Source organism: Trifolium pratense, linkage group LG3, assembly GCF_020283565.1.
Source record: "Trifolium pratense cultivar HEN17-A07 linkage group LG3, ARS_RC_1.1, whole genome shotgun sequence".
Classification (NCBI taxonomy): domain Eukaryota; kingdom Viridiplantae; phylum Streptophyta; class Magnoliopsida; order Fabales; family Fabaceae; genus Trifolium; species Trifolium pratense.
In genome coordinates, this window is record NC_060061.1 from 27418430 (window position 1) to 27435912 (window position 17483).

The 17483-nt window shown below is 33.3% G+C and overlaps 2 protein-coding genes across 2 annotated transcripts; one reads left to right on the forward strand and one right to left on the reverse strand.

Moving 5' to 3' along the window:
- The first annotated feature begins 4438 nt into the window (after positions 1–4438).
- Positions 4439–5725, forward strand: LOC123914878 (protein ASPARTIC PROTEASE IN GUARD CELL 1-like). The gene has a single exon (XM_045966040.1). The coding sequence runs from the start codon at positions 4439–4441 to the stop codon at positions 5723–5725; it is 1287 nt and encodes a 428-aa protein (XP_045821996.1).
- Positions 5726–5795: 70 nt separating this feature from the next.
- LOC123912834 (DEAD-box ATP-dependent RNA helicase 27-like) lies at positions 5796–12550 on the reverse strand. The gene is made up of 12 exons (XM_045963409.1): positions 11997–12550; positions 11595–11780; positions 11329–11514; positions 10205–10288; positions 9356–9397; positions 9059–9130; positions 8674–8973; positions 7784–7822; positions 7557–7661; positions 7211–7279; positions 6992–7117; positions 5796–6185 (listed from the first exon to the last, which is right to left on the reverse strand). The coding sequence occupies exons 1-12, from the start codon at positions 12366–12368 to the stop codon at positions 6072–6074; spliced, it is 1695 nt and encodes a 564-aa protein (XP_045819365.1). The 5' UTR covers positions 12369–12550; the 3' UTR covers positions 5796–6071.
- Between the last annotated feature and the right edge of the window lie 4933 nt (positions 12551–17483).

The following is a 17483-nucleotide window of genomic DNA, read 5'->3' on the forward strand; positions in this document are numbered from 1 at the left end:
ATAACTTCAATTGAACGTACGACAAACTTTTAATAAAACCATTGAATTTCAATAGTCTGAATACATAACTACATTTTTTAAATTTTTATAAAAATTTGTGGAGTTGATCTACTCAATAAGATCTTTGAATTCAACAGTTGGATCGAAGAAATATAATGCCGATATCGAGTTATTAAGCGGAGTAAGTCAATGAAAACTTACTCCTGGAGTCAACGGATCCCTCCTCTATATGAACGGATTCCTCCTCTCTCTCTCTCTATCTCTCTCTCTCTCTCTCTCTATATATATATATATATATATATAGGGGTTTTCTAACTTAGACCCTAGTTAGGTCTAAGTTAGCAAGGTGCACCTTTTCAATTGGACCAAAATACCCATTCTTTTTAATTAATTAACCAAAATACCCATTAATAGACGCGGATCCAGTGTCGCGCGCGTACCGAAGGACCATGGTTACAGACCGTTGATTTCCATCAGACAGCCAAGATCTGATCTCATCAAGACTGTCTGATCAATCCGACAGCCCAGATCATCCTGATCCATCAGATTCCAGCGCGTGCGCCACACTGGATTACACCCTGGAGAGAGAAAAATTTGCTTTTTAAAAGTAGGACACGTGTCACACAATGGTTGGCTGGACGTGATTTTTGTTCATTTAATACTTTGAACTCAATTATTTCGTTGTAAATTAATTTTTTATTTTTTTTTTATACCAAAATTCATAATTTTTTTTTTCTACAAATAGAGACTTGGTTCGTTTGATTTGGACACCGAAAAAAAAATGCAATTTTTCACTACCTTAATCTCATTTTTTGTCTACTAAATACGTTACTTGTGTGTTGTAATTTAACACGCACCACTCAACCAACTCACTGAAACCATTATACCAGGAAAATAGTAGATAATATTCTGGAACTTTTGGTATATTTTATGAAATTTTTGGAGACCTGAAACTATTTTTAGTTAATTAAATGAGATAAAACGGTAATTAAAAACTAATGTTTGCTTCTGAAACCATTTTACTGGTAGAATGGTTGCACATAGTTGTATTCTGAAACCATTTTACTGGTAGAATGGTTTCAATGAGTAATTTATTAATTGTGTTTGCTTCTGAAACCATTTATCTGGTACAATGGTTTCAGAGAGTTGTAATCTGAAACCATTTTGCTGGTAGAATGGTTTCAGTAAGTTGATTATTAGTTATTTGCTTCTGAAACCATTTAGCTTGTAGAATGGTTGCACATAGTTGTACTCTGAAACTATTTTACTGGTAGAATGGTTTCAGTGAGTAATTTATTAATTGTGTTTGCTTCTGAAACCATTTAGCTGGTAGAATGGTTTCAGAGATTTGTACTCTGAAACCATTTTCCTGGTAGAATGGTTTCAGTGAGTTGATGTAAGGTAGTGAAAAATGAGATTAAGGTAGTGAAAAATTGGGTTTTTTTTCTGTGTCCAAATCAAACGAACCAAGTCTCTATTTGTAGAGAAAAAAAAATTATGAATTTTGGTATAAAAAATAAAAATAAAAAATTAATTTACAACGAAATAATTGAGTTCAAAGTATTAAAGGGAAAAAAATCACGCCCAGCCAATCAGACAGCGACACGTGTCCTGCTTTTAAAAAGTAGATTCTTCTCTCCAGGGTGTAATCCAGTGTGGTGCATGCGCTGGAATCTGATGGATTCGGATGATCTGGGATGTCTGATTGATCAGACAGTCTTGATGAGATCAGATCTTGGCTGTCTGATGGAAATCAACGGCCTGTAACCATGGTCCTGCGGTACGCGCGCGACACTGGATCCGCGTCCATTGATGGTAATTTGGTTAATTAATTAAAAAGAATGGGTATTTTGGTCCAACTGAAAAGGTGCACTTTGCTAACTTAGACCCAACTGGGTCTAAGTTAGCAGCCCTATATATATATATATATATATATATATATATATATATATATATATATATATATATATGTGAATGTATTGTTTGAAAAAAAGAATTTTTTTTAAAAAACAAAACAATTGAACCAAATCGGTTAGTTCGATTCAGTTTTATTTCTGAAAATTACTAAAAGCTGAAGTAAACTGAATCTATATGAAAATTTTCAACCGTTCTTCTTTGACTAGAAAAAAATTATTACTCGTGCCACCTAAATTTTCAAAAATATCTTGCACGAGAATTCTAAAATTACCACCACATTTTTTAGTGTTTGAATTTTAAAATCTGAGTACTTCCTATATACATTTTGATTTTTGACCACTTCCTCTTTCGCTCACTTCTGCAGTTTCAAATTAAGTTGTCAAAATAACTCATAACCCGCTAAATCTAAAACACACTATACTGTATCATTTTTCATCTAAACTTAGTTGAATCCATCATATTTTTGAAGTTTCTGACCGCTAAACAAGAACCTAGTGCGCATTGTTCAAATCTTAAGTTTCTGTTTGTATTTTTTTTCTACTGGTTATACTCGAAATCTAGATTCTAAGTAATGTTATTCATGCTTTTGGAGTATATAATTCAAATTGTGTTCAAGCTTGTCAATTTATAATTTCTTTATGATTTTATCAATGTTTCAAAAATGGACATAATCGTCCACCGTGTTAGGGCGTAAAAGGTCTCGGCCAATGTATCTGCTTAGTGGGAGAGTCAAATAAGACATAAAGTCGAGAGAGGCGAACCCGCTGAGCTACAACCAAAGGTGGGTAAGGTGCATCATGAGGCATATAGGTAGATCAGTAGGAGCCACAATAATCTAGGTAGGAATATTTCAGAGGACCGTACGACATGTTTGTCTTGTCATTGTACGGGGACCATGTGGCACGATATATCTAGGAGGGAAATGTATGATACATATACATCTGTCCATTTAATATTCTTTTTACCTACCAGCAAAATCAACACTATAAAGTTCTTATCTCAAGAACAAAGGAATGGTTCTCACAATAGAAAACTCTCAAATTTGATCAAACTTTAAGTTATTCTTTGAAAAGTATATGAGATCCCTATTTATAGTAGCCCTTACATAGTAGAATTTATTTTCCACTCCCATGCATTTATCAAATGCATTAGAAAAGAAATAATAAGCATGATTATAAATCCTCATTAGCCACTATAATGATTTAGGGCACCACTAGGAAGCATTTAAAGAGGCTAGAAGTAAACTAAAGGTTATCTAAATCTGCACCCAATAACAAAAACTATAAATGCAAATAAAAATAAAGAAAACTGAAATTAATTATTTTCTATTTAGTCTAATATCAATAAACCACAAATCAGCTCATGGATGTTTCTTATCATGTGAATTGATCTTCATCTAATCTATGTATTCAAGTTAAATACTTCTTTTGACCAATAAGAATAAGAGCCGATGCCAAAATATTTTAGTGCAATTTTTTTTATAAGTTTCCTTCCACATGTTTAAGGAAAAGTGAAAGTGATTGAATTGTGTACTTTGGAGTCAATGATTGCCTATATATAGAGGAAGATAGTTATACCTATTTGGGACAGCCGACAACAATTGGCATTAGAGGAACTACTATGTATATTATCGTTAGCGTATATGACAAGCTTCCATTAAGGAGTGGATTTGGGCTGAATCTAAAGTGCTTGGGCTGAACTTTGGCCCAGTCCGGAACAGTTGCCCCTCAAGTCCTTGTTACTGGATTGCAAGAAGGAGTTGTATTATGTGGGTCAAGAGCTCATCTCGAGAGGCAAATCATATAATCACTTCTTTTAGCCACCTCTTTTGGTCACACACTCAAAAAACATCGAATCATATAATTATTTAGAAAATACATATTATTTAACTTTTATTTTTTCTTACTCACTTTTTTTTATGTGTGATAAAAAAAATGTGTCCAAATCCTAGTGTTCACCTAGAAATTATTCTCTCGAATCACCTCCTTACACCACAATAAAACATTATTCTTGAAGATTTTTAACAATGCCACAGTAATTTATTTTCCGTACCTAATTTTTATTGGAAATGTATAGGAATATATAGGAAACTACCCAATACTTTTATGGTCTAGTGTATATATGTCTATAATTTAATTCTTCTGTAAACATCACATTGATCTTTTTCTCATAAAAATAACACACGCAAAATGTTAAATCAAATTGAAACAAGTAAAGTAGGTTTCTAGTGGAAAACACGTTATAATGACTATTGTCTAAACATTTTCTAATGACTACTCTCAAATTGAAATGAGTTACCAAACCCTACACTCATGTTTCATTTCAACCATGCAAATGAAATGAGTTACCAAACCCTACACTCATCAAACAACTCTTAGAACAATTATACTATGAACCATCTAATTACCATAGTGCTAGAGTGAAGAACCCTTCAAAGGAGTGTAATCCAAAAACAATATATAAAAACCAACCAATATTTCCAAATTAAATCCCCAACTATTCACCTTTAGGTAATACCAAAATGAATATTATAGTGACATTTTGTTCTTGTCTACTTTTATTAGCAGTTCAACTATCCTATTATTCTGTATCTCCTTCACTTTCTCCTTCCAGACCAATTGTTAGCATCCCACTATATCACAAGAGAATGCTCAATAACACCCACATGAACAACTCTAGAGGAAATCAACATCCTAACACAGAAGCCATAACAGATATATATCCAATAAATGATGCATATGCAATGTTCTTATGGATTGGTACTCCAGTACAAATTGTATTTGTTATGGTAGATATAGGAAGCCCAATTTCATGGTCACAATGTGACCCTTGTAATAGTTGTTACCCTATGCAACGTCCACCCTTTAATACTAGAGCATCAAGTACCTTTAAAGAACTTGGTTGCTACTCAGATACATGTTTGATTCCAATGATGAGGGATGTTTTTGGTAACTGCACTGGATGGACATGTAGATACAATGTGAAATATGGTACTAGGGGTCAATCTCATTCCTTAGGTGAAATGGTGATTGATACACTTACCTTTGAACATTCCAATACAGAGGTTAAGAATTTCATCTTTGGTTGTGGAGATTCATATGAGGGTCCATTTAAGACTCAATTCTCAGGTGTTCTTGGTTTAGGACGCGGTCCACTTTCGGTTCAAAGTCAACTCAATGCAAAGGCATTTTCTTTTTGTCCTGTAAGTCAAGGATCACAGAAACCTTCACCTCTTGAGTTTTATGAAACTCCACCTGAAATGAACCAACATGGTGATGACAGTTCAATTATGGTTGCCCTGACAGAGAACAGTGCATACCCTTTTTATTATTTTTTGCAATTTGTTGGTATAAGTATTAATGGGTTTATGTTGGATATTCAATCTAGAGTTTGGGGTTATGGCTTGAACTATGATGGTGGGGTTATTGTAGATATTGGAACAGTGCTAACTTATTTACCAAGTGATGCTTATAGTGTGTTCAGATCAGAGATACTTAAAACAGATCATAACCTTACAAAGAGGCCAGGATATGAGGGGTTAGAGTTTTGTTATGAAGATGATTCATCTAATGTATTTCCAACTATTGAACTTTTCTTTGCAAATGGTAATATTGCAGGTGAAAATTTTGTGTCTTACAACTTGAACAACAATCAGTTACTTTTCAAAGTAGAAGACACTGTTTGTCTATCATTTGCTGAAGGAAAAAGCTCTGCTCTCACAGTGATTGGTAGTAACCAACTCCAAGGAACTTTACTGACATATGATCTTGTCAATGAGATCCTTGGTCTTAAATTTAATAACTGTTAGGACTCGAGATTAACAGCAATACTGGACTTAGAAATGGAAGACCGTAAACAGATAATCACGCAGAACAATATTGCAGTTCAAAATTGCACATAACATTCAAACTTCAAACTATTGCAGTTCAAAATTGCACATAACATTCAAGTTTTAAACTTCTAATCACTTTAATAATTTAGTGTTTGACAGAGCCGCTAAATATATCTCACTACATGAAATTGGGATTCCTACCAAAACTTTGTTGGGGGGTATGTCGGAGGGAGATGAGGAGAATCACTACACAGCTGTAACATGTCTACTGCAAATAATGTTTCACGTTGCCGCTTATAGTATGCATATTGCTATCACCGAATCAATGTCTTCTTCCTTCTACTTTGCGAATTTTCTTCCTATGCTTTGAAGCACTGCTGTCTATGTTCAGATTTATCTTTGGTGGGTTGGTAAAACTGAATGAAGTAGCAACAGCCTGCATAAGTACAGTAAATTGTAATGTCATCACATTGTAATTAATTGTAGTCGATATATCATACAATGCTAAACTTTAACTTTTATCTACCGGTAATTTCTCAATGGTGGCGTGGTAGGAAACAGTTATTGCAAAAGCCAGAATAATATTAATGTACACAAGAGTGCACAAAAATTTTAATAACAAAACTCATGGAGGCTGCTTGAGACATTAAATTTTTTAACAATGAGCGAAGATAGCAAAGAGGAGAGAGAATTATGCATGGTAGCTTAGAAAAAGAGAGTTTTACTAAATTTCATACAAGATGTTGAATAAGGAAGACATGAATGGATCTGATTTATGAGAAAGAAAGAGAAGAGAATAGTGGAGTGGGCAACAAAGGGTATTATTAATAACTAGTCACCACTCTTTTTGTGTTTATCTTCTATCCTAGAAATCATAATTTTATCAATGTAACTAAAATCGTGACTAACATACAATGAAGTCTTTAATAAGGAATTCAAACACCAAATATCCTTTACAATCTTTACTCATTTTTGTTTCAGTAATTTATTTTTATCTATAAAAATTAATTGCTCAATCGTTACAGTCTGCCCCTATTCTGAAGTTTGATATTAAAATGAAAGGAATTAGGAGTCCAAGAGGCAGTTGATTTATTTCAGGTTTGGTATATATGTGTTTGTACACACAACTTCAGATCCAGATCAATTTAGATTTGTAGCTGTCAATTTGGCAGACACGAATATTCATACAGTTCAGAAAATTTGAAAACCACCATAATATACAATGTGGTGAGTAAGTGGTACCTGTAAATCAAGCCGGTGAACATTGAATATTTCCTTCATAGAATGTGCATTATATGCCAATATATATGACCTATAAGCCTCTTTAGCCATACTGTTCAAATGATAAATGCTGGCCACCATCTTCTCCTATAAAATCCAGATGATACTGTGTAAGATAAATTGCAATTGGTTCTGTATTAAATAATTTTTTAATTAGCACTCGAGGAAGAAGAAATATACCAGCTGAGATTGTACATTTGAAAGCTTTTTATCATCAAATAAATAGTTTTTCACAGGAATCTTTGCTGCCTGAAGTTAAGCAAAAAGTAGATCAAAATAATTCAGGATAATATAAGAATAACTTTTCAACCAATATAATATTATATTTTTATTTCAGCACCTAATTTTATACACTTCTAAAGGGACCAAAATTAATGTCTCCACCTTTACAATATAAGCATGACATGACACACTCGAGGTTTCCTCAAGTAACCTAATACTGTAACTTTTAAGGTAAAGCTAGTGCATACATTAGAAGCCTCTCGTTAACTATGTAGCTTCCTCTATAAAGGGAATAGAATCTAACCTTCAAATAGCGAAGAAATTCCATTTCTTCAGGAATCAGGAAAAGTAAAGCATTTCCTTTTCCACCTTCCCCACGAGCTGTTCTACCAACTCTGTGGATATATTCCTGGAAGCCGTAAAATAATGTTATAATGTGTATCAGTATATATATATATATATATATATATATATATATATATATATATATATATAACAAGATCGTGACCATCATTAAAAAATAAGAAGCACCTTTGGTTCATCAGGTGGATCATACTGCACAATCCAGTCCTACAAAGCAGAAAGGGAGAAAAAGTGTTAAACCTTCTGAATGTCCTTTAATGATGTCAAATTAAAGGAACATAGTTGTAGCAAAAATAAAATAGTTGACAATTGTAATATGAACCAAATTAAATAGATCAAATCTAGCTATTTGGAATCCAGGGTTCTCAACTTAGTTGATGTGCTTTTCCTGTATGTTCAAAATTATGTACTATTTGGTTTCTCGTAGTAGGTTATTATTGTTGGGATTAGGCCTTCAATTATGAAAGTATACGGGAAGATAGAAGAGGTAAGAAAAGGTCCACGGAACCAATTGGGCACAAAACTGTTACTTAAAGATAGTTAGGGGCTACCACCCATAGCTACTGGTAGCTAGGGGTCACTGAAATGAGCCTATATGCAGAGTAACAGGTGAACATAAGGAGCAGGAAAGTGAGCATAAGGAGTATCTAGTTGTAATCGCAGAGTGGGTAAGAGTTACTCTGCTTTACTCATTCAATCCCTCACCAAATCAGGGTTCCGATCGACCCAGGTCTAGTGAAAGTTACAGCAAAAATTATGTTAATTTTTTTTTCATCCAAATTTCTGATCAAAAACCTTATCTTTGATGTTTACTAGGTACCGCTATTAGTTTTGTACACTGACATTTACCACTGGATTTCATGTCCAACAGTCACCCAGTCACCTAGTGTTGTTTTTTCTAAAAACATTGTTGTTGTTGGTGTTTTAAAAAGGAAGATTGTATTGAAGCATGTTTGAACTTAAGAGATTTGTGTGAAAACCTCAAGAGTCTGACACAACTGAATCACATTGCGGATCAGAAATATATTCATGTTACTAAATAAGAAAATATAATATACCACATCAGGAATGTCAAGTCCACGAGCAGCAACATCAGTACAGAGCAAGATCCCCTTTTCTGCTTTGCAGAAGTTGAAGAAGGTAGTTGTCCGGGCATGCTGCTTTTGTTTTCCATGAATATTTAAACAGTCTAATCCAATGAACTTAAGGAGATCGGCATGGAATTTGACAGAGTTGCACGAAGAGAAAAAAACCATCACTTTTTTGGATTGAAATCTCTTCAAGAATGAATATAGAACAACTAAACGCTTGGCACAGGGAACAACAACATAGCCCTGCTCCAATCCTTCAACTGTGACCTACAACAACAAAGAACGTGTCAGATACTGTGATAAAGCTACAAACAAAACCACAAAGGTCGTGATAGAAGTGGCGAGGCATCACCTTTTTTCTCCCATCATCTACATCAACATAGACAGGAGGTGTCTGAAAAGACAAGCGGGCGAGATCCTCAACCTGTAATTGAACACGAAAATATTTGAAAATAACAGAGAATAAGTTAGCTACATGCTTGCATTTCCCAGATTTCAGACTTTCAAATTTAAAATGCATTATCAAGCATAAATTCAAGCAAAAATAAAGATTCACAAGACAATTTAAAATTAAATGAAGTTAACAAAACTGAAACAGATTTCCTTTAGGGAAGGTGTGTGATGTAAGATAGAAAAATTAACAACAAACCTTCTTTGTTTGTGTGGCCGAAAACAAAGCTGTTTGCCTTTTCTGTAAAATGATAAGCAGATAATTAGCTATGCTCATAAAAATTATGTAAAACCAAAACCTATATATAAAAAGATACATTTAATATACATTTCAGGAAAACATGGGAAAAAATATATGATGGGTATCAAAGTTAGCAACTACATCCCAGCCTAAAATACTTGACAGTGACACCAAACCTTAAAACATACTCTTCAGAAAATTAGCAATAAATATTGATTTTCAGACAATATATCTACCTACTAGAAGAGAATACACTGTTTTTTGTCAAACAAAAGACCAGTATTTTTAGAACGTTACAAGTTTGACCGAAAGTAACTGCTGATATTCAAAATCAATAAACTCACTAGCCAGTATTAAGACAGATGAAAGTAGTTAATCATCAAAGTTAGTGGTGCAGATTGGCCAATACAAAAAACACTACCATAAATTGAAAACTCTTTTCAAAATGAAAAAATTACATTACTTAATGCTTGCATAGATAACAAAATAATCATAAATTGGCCAGAAAGACTCGTACATAATACAAACCTTCTTTCTGATAAAAAAAAAATCACATCCTAATATCATTTATTCATTCCAAATTTTTGAAAACATAGTCTGTTTGGTTGCATAATAAACTTCCATTCATTTTTGTCTACAGTGCAAAAGACACTGGAAACTATCATTCAACAATCTGTATACTGCAAGCTCATTAATTTTCCAATGTACTCCCCCACTATTTTTATACATATAATAGGTCAAATATTTTTCATAGGGTTGTACAAGATGGAATATCATGACTTCATTAAACTCCAACAATTCCAATACCTTTGGAAGTATATTAATGATCTGCTTCATTTCCTCCTCAAAGTTTGCTTCCAATATCCTGTCTGCTTCATCAATAATGAGACACTGTCCAATTATGCAAGAGCTCGGAGTAAGAATCACAACCAGAATATAAATTTGTATATGCATGGATGCATCTAGTGATATTCTATCTGGATACGAGATATCTAAAAGCAATAAATTGAAGTACAATCTAAAGTAGGAAACGAGAAAATCTAATGGTGATTGAAATAAAAACTAACATCAATGGGAATACCCCTTAGAACCAGAGAATAACTTCTCTATTCTCCTCAATAAAAGAAGCAGCAGAAACAAATAGTATGTATACAAAATGAAACAGTAAATGAAACAAGATCAATGATTTCTTCAAGGAGTTTCTCATTATTGTTCGTATTCTCACATGATCAAACCACCTTCAGTTAGCTTCAGCTATAAAATAAAAAATGAGGAGTGCTAGCAACACACTCTTTAACAAACACACTCTAACACACTCTCTTCTATTGGTTAAAATTTATATGGGTCCCATAAAAGTTATATGGGTCCACATTTTTTTATGGGACCCGTGTGAATTTCAACCAATAAAAGAGAGTGTGTTGGAATGTGTTTGTTAAAGAGTGTGTTGCTAGCATTATTCATAAAAAATATACAAAAAACAGACATGCAGAGGCAGCACCTCATGTATTACAATTTACAAGAGAGACACTCCCGCCCCTCATATTCTTTCTAATTATTTAGCAGTGCTGTTAAATAGTGTCTACTGTCTATAGCACTCTTGCATAGAGGAATTTGAACAAAACACTATTGTTTCGCGACACACTATTTAGTACAAAAAGTTGTCAAAGTGTGGCGCTACAACAAAACACTAATTTCTATGATCTGCAGTTGACAACATTGCTATTTGGTGACTAATTATTCTTAGGAATTAGCCCCCTCAAACAAGAAATGTTTGTATGTCCCAAAGCCAAACTGATGGCAGGAGAAGACAAATAATTTGACTTAACAATAATATACATCACAAACTCTCCAATAACTTAACTATGCAAAAACCATGAACAACAAATATCAAATTGTTTGTCACTTAAGAGTAAAAAAAATCCATAAGTTACCTTCAAGTTTTTATATATGAATCCTTTTGTATTCTGAAGGTGATCGAGAAGACGACCAGGCGTTGCAACCAACAGATTTACCCCTTTAACAATGCGCTCAGCTTCTCCCTTTCTACCAGAACCCCCAATAACTAATCCAAGAGTTTGCGAATGATACTTCAGTAGTTCCTTTGCCACAGCATGTGTCTGAATAATCAAGTCAACAAATCAGTAATTAAGCACAACCAAATAAATAAACATCAAAACAAGGAAACAAACATGTATACCTGAATGGCAAGCTCTCTAGTTGGACAAATAACAACAACACCCGTTCCGTTACGAGGAGTGAACTGAACATTGTACAACAATTCCACAGCTGGAATTAAAAATGCAAGTGTTTTACCAGCACCTGTCCTTGCAGCACCAAGAACATCCTTTCCCATCAAAAGTGGCGGAATTGCTTTCGCTTGAATCTGCATTTCACCATTCATTGATTGATTCAATCAACTAAATTATAATATCCATGTTATTACTGCCTATGTTCATTCATTGATTCAATCAACTAAATTATAATCTCCATGTTATTATTACTACCTATACAATTAACCAATTAATAAAAAATAAAACCTTAAAAGCTAAGAATTATTATTGATAAAATTAAAATAAAAAAAATTAGCAAAATGTGTTACCTGAGTCATACGATTAAAACCCATATCATTTATAGACTTAGAAGTAGGTTGAGATAACCCTAGAGACGAAAAAGACTCTTTGCTCATTATTCCAGAAGACACAATGGTCTCCGCTTTTTTGTCTTCATCTTCTTCGCCGTCATCACCGTCTCTTTCTTCTTCTTCTTCTTCTCCTTGTTGTGGTTCATGATTCTTCTCCTCCTCTTCTTCTTCTTCTTCTTCTTCAGATTCTGCGTTTTCAATGTTCTCCTCCTCTTGTTGTTTTTCAACTTCTTGTTTACGAGATCTTTTCCTCTTGCGAAGCTTCTTCTTCTTATGACTGTGGTCCTCGTGTTCCGGTGAGATGTGGTGGTCGTGCTCTGATTCCGCCATGACTGGTGCTGCTTTTGGTTTCTTCTAGAATTTGCTAAACAACGAAACGAAACGAAACGAAACGAAACTGCCGGCAGTGCTCAACAGTATAGCATTTAGCCGCGCTGTGTTGTTAAACCCTAATACTGACTGACCTAGTTTCGCATGTTTATTTATCAGTTCATCTATTAATTAATTAAATTAAATATTTTTTTTATTTTCTTACAGATTACTATTTATTTATCTATTAAAATAATTTATTTTCAAAATTATTATTTACTAATAAACAATTAAACAGTTAAAGATATCCGTAATCAAAATTATGTATTGGCAAACGTGCAATGGTCAATGAAGTGTCCAACTTGTGGTGATTGAGTAAGAAAAGCATGAACCAAATTATGACAGGCTAACCGTAAGAAAAAGATGATCTTCGCATGAACCAAATTAGGGAGGGTGTTGATGAGTCAGGGGGCAGGTGGTTTGGGGAGCATGTGGTTCGGAGGGTTGGGGATGGCTCTGATACTCTTTTTTGGACAGATCCTTGGTTGGATGAGACTCCTTTGTGTGAGCGATTTGGTCATCTGTATATCTTGTCAGAGACTAAGTCGTTTACGGTGGCCGAGATGTTCACTTTAGGTTGGGGGTTAGATGGGGCAGCGTGGGTGTGGTGGAGGCAGTTGAGGGCGTGGGAGGAGGAGATGCTGGGGGAGTGTCAGACTTTACTTTCTAACATTTCATTGCAGGCACATATTACAGATAGGTGGCAGTGGCAACCAGATCCTGATACAGGTTACACTGTCCGGGGAGCTTATGAGCTTTTGACTACTCTTGATTCGGTCACTATGGATGATGCGAAGCACCTCATTTGGCATTCTCAGGTTCCATTGAAGGTTTCCATATTTGCATGCGATTATTGCGGGACAAGTTGCCTACAAAGTCCAACCTGATTTCTCGAGGCATTTTATCTTATGCAACACATTTATGCATTTCTGGATGTGGGGAGGCAGAGTCAGCTTATCACTTATTCATCTATTGTAGCTGTTTTGGTTCTCTTTGGGCTTTAGTGTGCACTTGGATTGGCATTCCATCGACGAGTTCTACTACTATCCGGGATCATTTCGTTCAGTTCACTTATTTAGCTGGTGGATCTCGAGCGCGTCGGTCTTTTCTGCAACTTATTTGGCTCGCTAGCGTGTGAGTTATTTGGACAGAAAGAAATCACAGATTGTTTACAGGCTCAACCAGTACTCTTATTCAGTTATTGGACAAGATCAAGCCTTTTTCCTATAGGTGGTTGAAGACAACGAGTGTTACTCTAGTTTCAAACTACCATAGTTGGTGGTTTAGTCCTTTGTTATGTTTGAGCCTTGTATGATTTAGATTGTTGTATTTCTTTCTTGGTCCCATTGTAGACTTTGATAGTCTATCTTGGCACACCTTGTGCTGAGTAGGCTGTTTTTTCAGTTAATATATATCTCATTTTAGCTTTTTCAAAAAAAAAACTACTTTACTTTAAATAAAATGCAGAAAGGCAAAAGTTTAGAAATAAAAAGATGATATTTGAATGTAACTACTCTACTTTATTTTATGTGTAGCGAATTTGAATTGTGTTAAGTTGTTTTTGTAATAAAAATAAATTTAAATGTATATTAGTCTTCATATTTTCATAAAAGTAAAATTTAGACCCCTTATTAAAAAAATGATTTTTTTGGGCTTAATTTTTTTTTTCAAAAAATTAGTCATTTTTTAATTATTGGCATTTCAATTTTTGAAATAGCAAAATTTGTTACACAGATTTTTAAAGCCAAAAAGATTCGGTGTGACTTATTAAACATATTAGTGTAATTTATAATTTTTTGTGTTAGATAATTATGAAATTTAAAATATTAAAATGTTAATTTTTATACTCACTTTTTAACCCGTGTTGGCACGGGTCCAGATACTAGTTATTTCGAAATCAGCAGCGCTATATCACACGAAAATTATTTCAACAAAAACAGCGAATCATGCTTGTTGCCCGTGTTTTCCCTTTGTTTATGGGACAATATTTAATTAATCCTATTTTTTATAATTAATGCCATCACTTTGTTTAGTGACTTGATTCGGTCACCGCTTAATTTTCCAATGCCTATTTTTGTGCCATCTTTACTACTACCACCATTTGATCACTGTTTAATCTACTCCAATCAAACAACCACTCTATCATAATCAGGGATGTGAATTTCCTGAAACTATTCCACATTGTCTCAGATTTCAAAACTTAACAAACAAAAATTATGAAAGTGGTGCCAAAGACATGAATTTCAGGGAGGGTGGAATTGTGGAAGAGAAAGAGAAAATAGAAGGGAAGGTGATTTGAGTGTGATATCCATATATTCTAGTATTTTTCTGCATAAAAAAAAAACGAAGAACAAAAAAAACTATAATTAACGCGTGAAATTGCCTTTTCGTGGGTTTCGTGGATATGATGTTCGTATAATTAAGCATTATGAAGTATTAAGAAATGTAATTAATGCAGTGTGAAAAAGAGAAATTAAGAGTTCGTTTACAAAATAGTCATTCATTTAATTTATGATTAGGCAAAAATAAATTGAAGAATTGAAAAAAAAAGAAAGTAATAAATAGTTAAGAGTATAATATAAAAAATATCATTAAATGCTTCATTGGTAATGTAATTGACTTATAATTTTGCACAATTTTTTTTCTCAAAGTGACACATAATTTGGTACGGAATGGGTAATTTTGCAAGATTCAAAGCCAAATAAAATTCAAGTCTCTGCCGAGAGGAAGAAAATACTAAGGGGGTGTATTGAATTTGGATTTAAAAGACTATTTTGGCAAAAAAAAATCTTTAAGATTTTAAAATACTTTGTGAGATTGTGTTGATTTTGTGAGATTTTTAAAAAAAAAAAATTAAAAGACTTTTTACGATCAAGATTCTTAACACAAGAATCTGTGAGATTTGTGACACAAACTTTTGAGATTTCAAAGTACTTTAATGACTCAATAAATTCGATATAATTTCTTTAAAAATAAATAATGAATCAATCAATAATCAATGAAAATGAATAGTAATTCCTTAAAAAAATCAACAAAACAATTGAATTATTTTTTTGGTTGATAAACAATTGAATTTTTTTTGTGAAACAATTGAAAATTTTAATAGTTAAAAAAATAATATGAATCAATCATATCATGTTGGAACAAAGAGCACAATATTATGTGAATTGAAAATAAAATATTGAGTCCCACATCGGGTACTATAACATATTAGTATGTATTATATACTAATGTCTATTTTGAGAATAAAAATAATTAAAGTAGACTTATGTTGTCAATAAGAGTAGTAGATATTTAGAGCATGTGTTGCTTAATATTCGGCCACATCACCTTTTACTGAGTCATGAGCATGATCTCAATCTTATAGGAAACTAGTGGGTGGCAGTTTTACTTCCTATTATTAAGGACGTGTTATCATTAAAGAAGCAAATGTTATTTTTTTTTAATAACAAAAGTGTGAAATCTTTATGAAAAAAAAACATGATAGAAGGGTTAAGCCTAATTCATAATTAGTAAGGAGTAAGTCTTATGACGGCAGCAACAATGAACTCCACGTTCCCAAAATCACCAAAATATGCAAATCCTTTTTCTACTTCAAGCTTCACGTGATATCAAGGGGGAGGCCTTCATTGTCTTGAAAAGGACTTGCTTATAGAAACCTTCTCTCAGGTTAGTTAATCTCATGTTAAAGTCATGGTTGGTGGTGATGTAAGTATCTTCATGAGTAACTTGTTTGGTACTTTCTCTCAATGCTCAATTGTTTTAATGATTCGACTGATCTAGGTTATACTACACACATATTATTGTTACAAAAATCTAGTTGCAGTGAGTTTGTTTTGATTAACACAAAACATTTTTAAAGTGAAAGTATCATTTAAAGTTAGAATGAATAAACCAGACTCATTACATGATTTTTTTCTTGGTTATTCACACTATAAAGATTTATGTTAGACCGAATGTTTAGAATATATTGTTGTGTATTCTATGTGATATGAGATACTAATATTAATATTAGTATTATTATTATGTTATAAGAGTGATCATAGTATCACAGTTCCTTCAAATTTAAGAATGGTCATTGCACCATATTCCCTTTGATTTGAATGGTCTTAGTACCATATTAGAATGGTCATAGCACCATATTAGAATGGACTTAAAACCATAGCGCAATGGTTTTTAGTACTATATTTGAGGGTGTAATTCTTGCCCGATATCTACAGTGCAGTATTTATCGGTAGAGAACTGAGCTGTTTTATCCTAGAGACTTCGTGGTTGATCGTCTGCCTTGCACAATTTTGGGCAGTGCCGCGAAACGTCTTAAAGAAAGCGTATTCACCCGCGACTCAGTCCAGTAATCTCTTCGGTGGCTGAAAAATTATTTTTAACGATTTTGAACCTCGGAAACAACAATTTTAAGACGTTTCTTTTCTGCCATGTCTACCGAAGAAATTACTGGCTCAAATTATGATATTGTTGACTAGAACAAACCGTTTCGGTTTGAAGGAAATCACTTCAAATATTGGCAACAAAAAAATTATGCTTTTGTAATAACAACAGAGTTGCTATTGTTTTGAAGAAAGATATTCCAATTTTACTTTAAAAAGAGAACATGCTAATAAGGATAAAAATGGCTAAATAATATTCCCTCAAATGTCTGATAACATGTCTTCGCATTGAAGAAGAAGCTAGAAAGCAAGATCAGAAAAATGAAGTGTTTGTTGTCTTGAACAACAACACTAAAAAAAAATTCACATGTCTGAAGCCAACCGGCAAATTTTTCGAGAATCAGAAACATACTGTGAATAAAAACTTAAGATGTGAGGTTGTTGATACCTTGTTTGGAAACAATAAAAATGATGTGATATGTTGTTGTGCACACATATAACTAGTACACATACAATTAGAAACAAAGGAAAATAAGCTCCTTCAATCTTAATTCCCTTTCACATGCTATTTTAATATGTTAAAATTAAGTTGATGGCTAGCAATATAGTTTTCAAGTTTAACTACGAAACAATGAGTTATGTATGCTGTCAAGTTCATTTGTTAGAGGCATAGTGTATGACTGAATTTTAT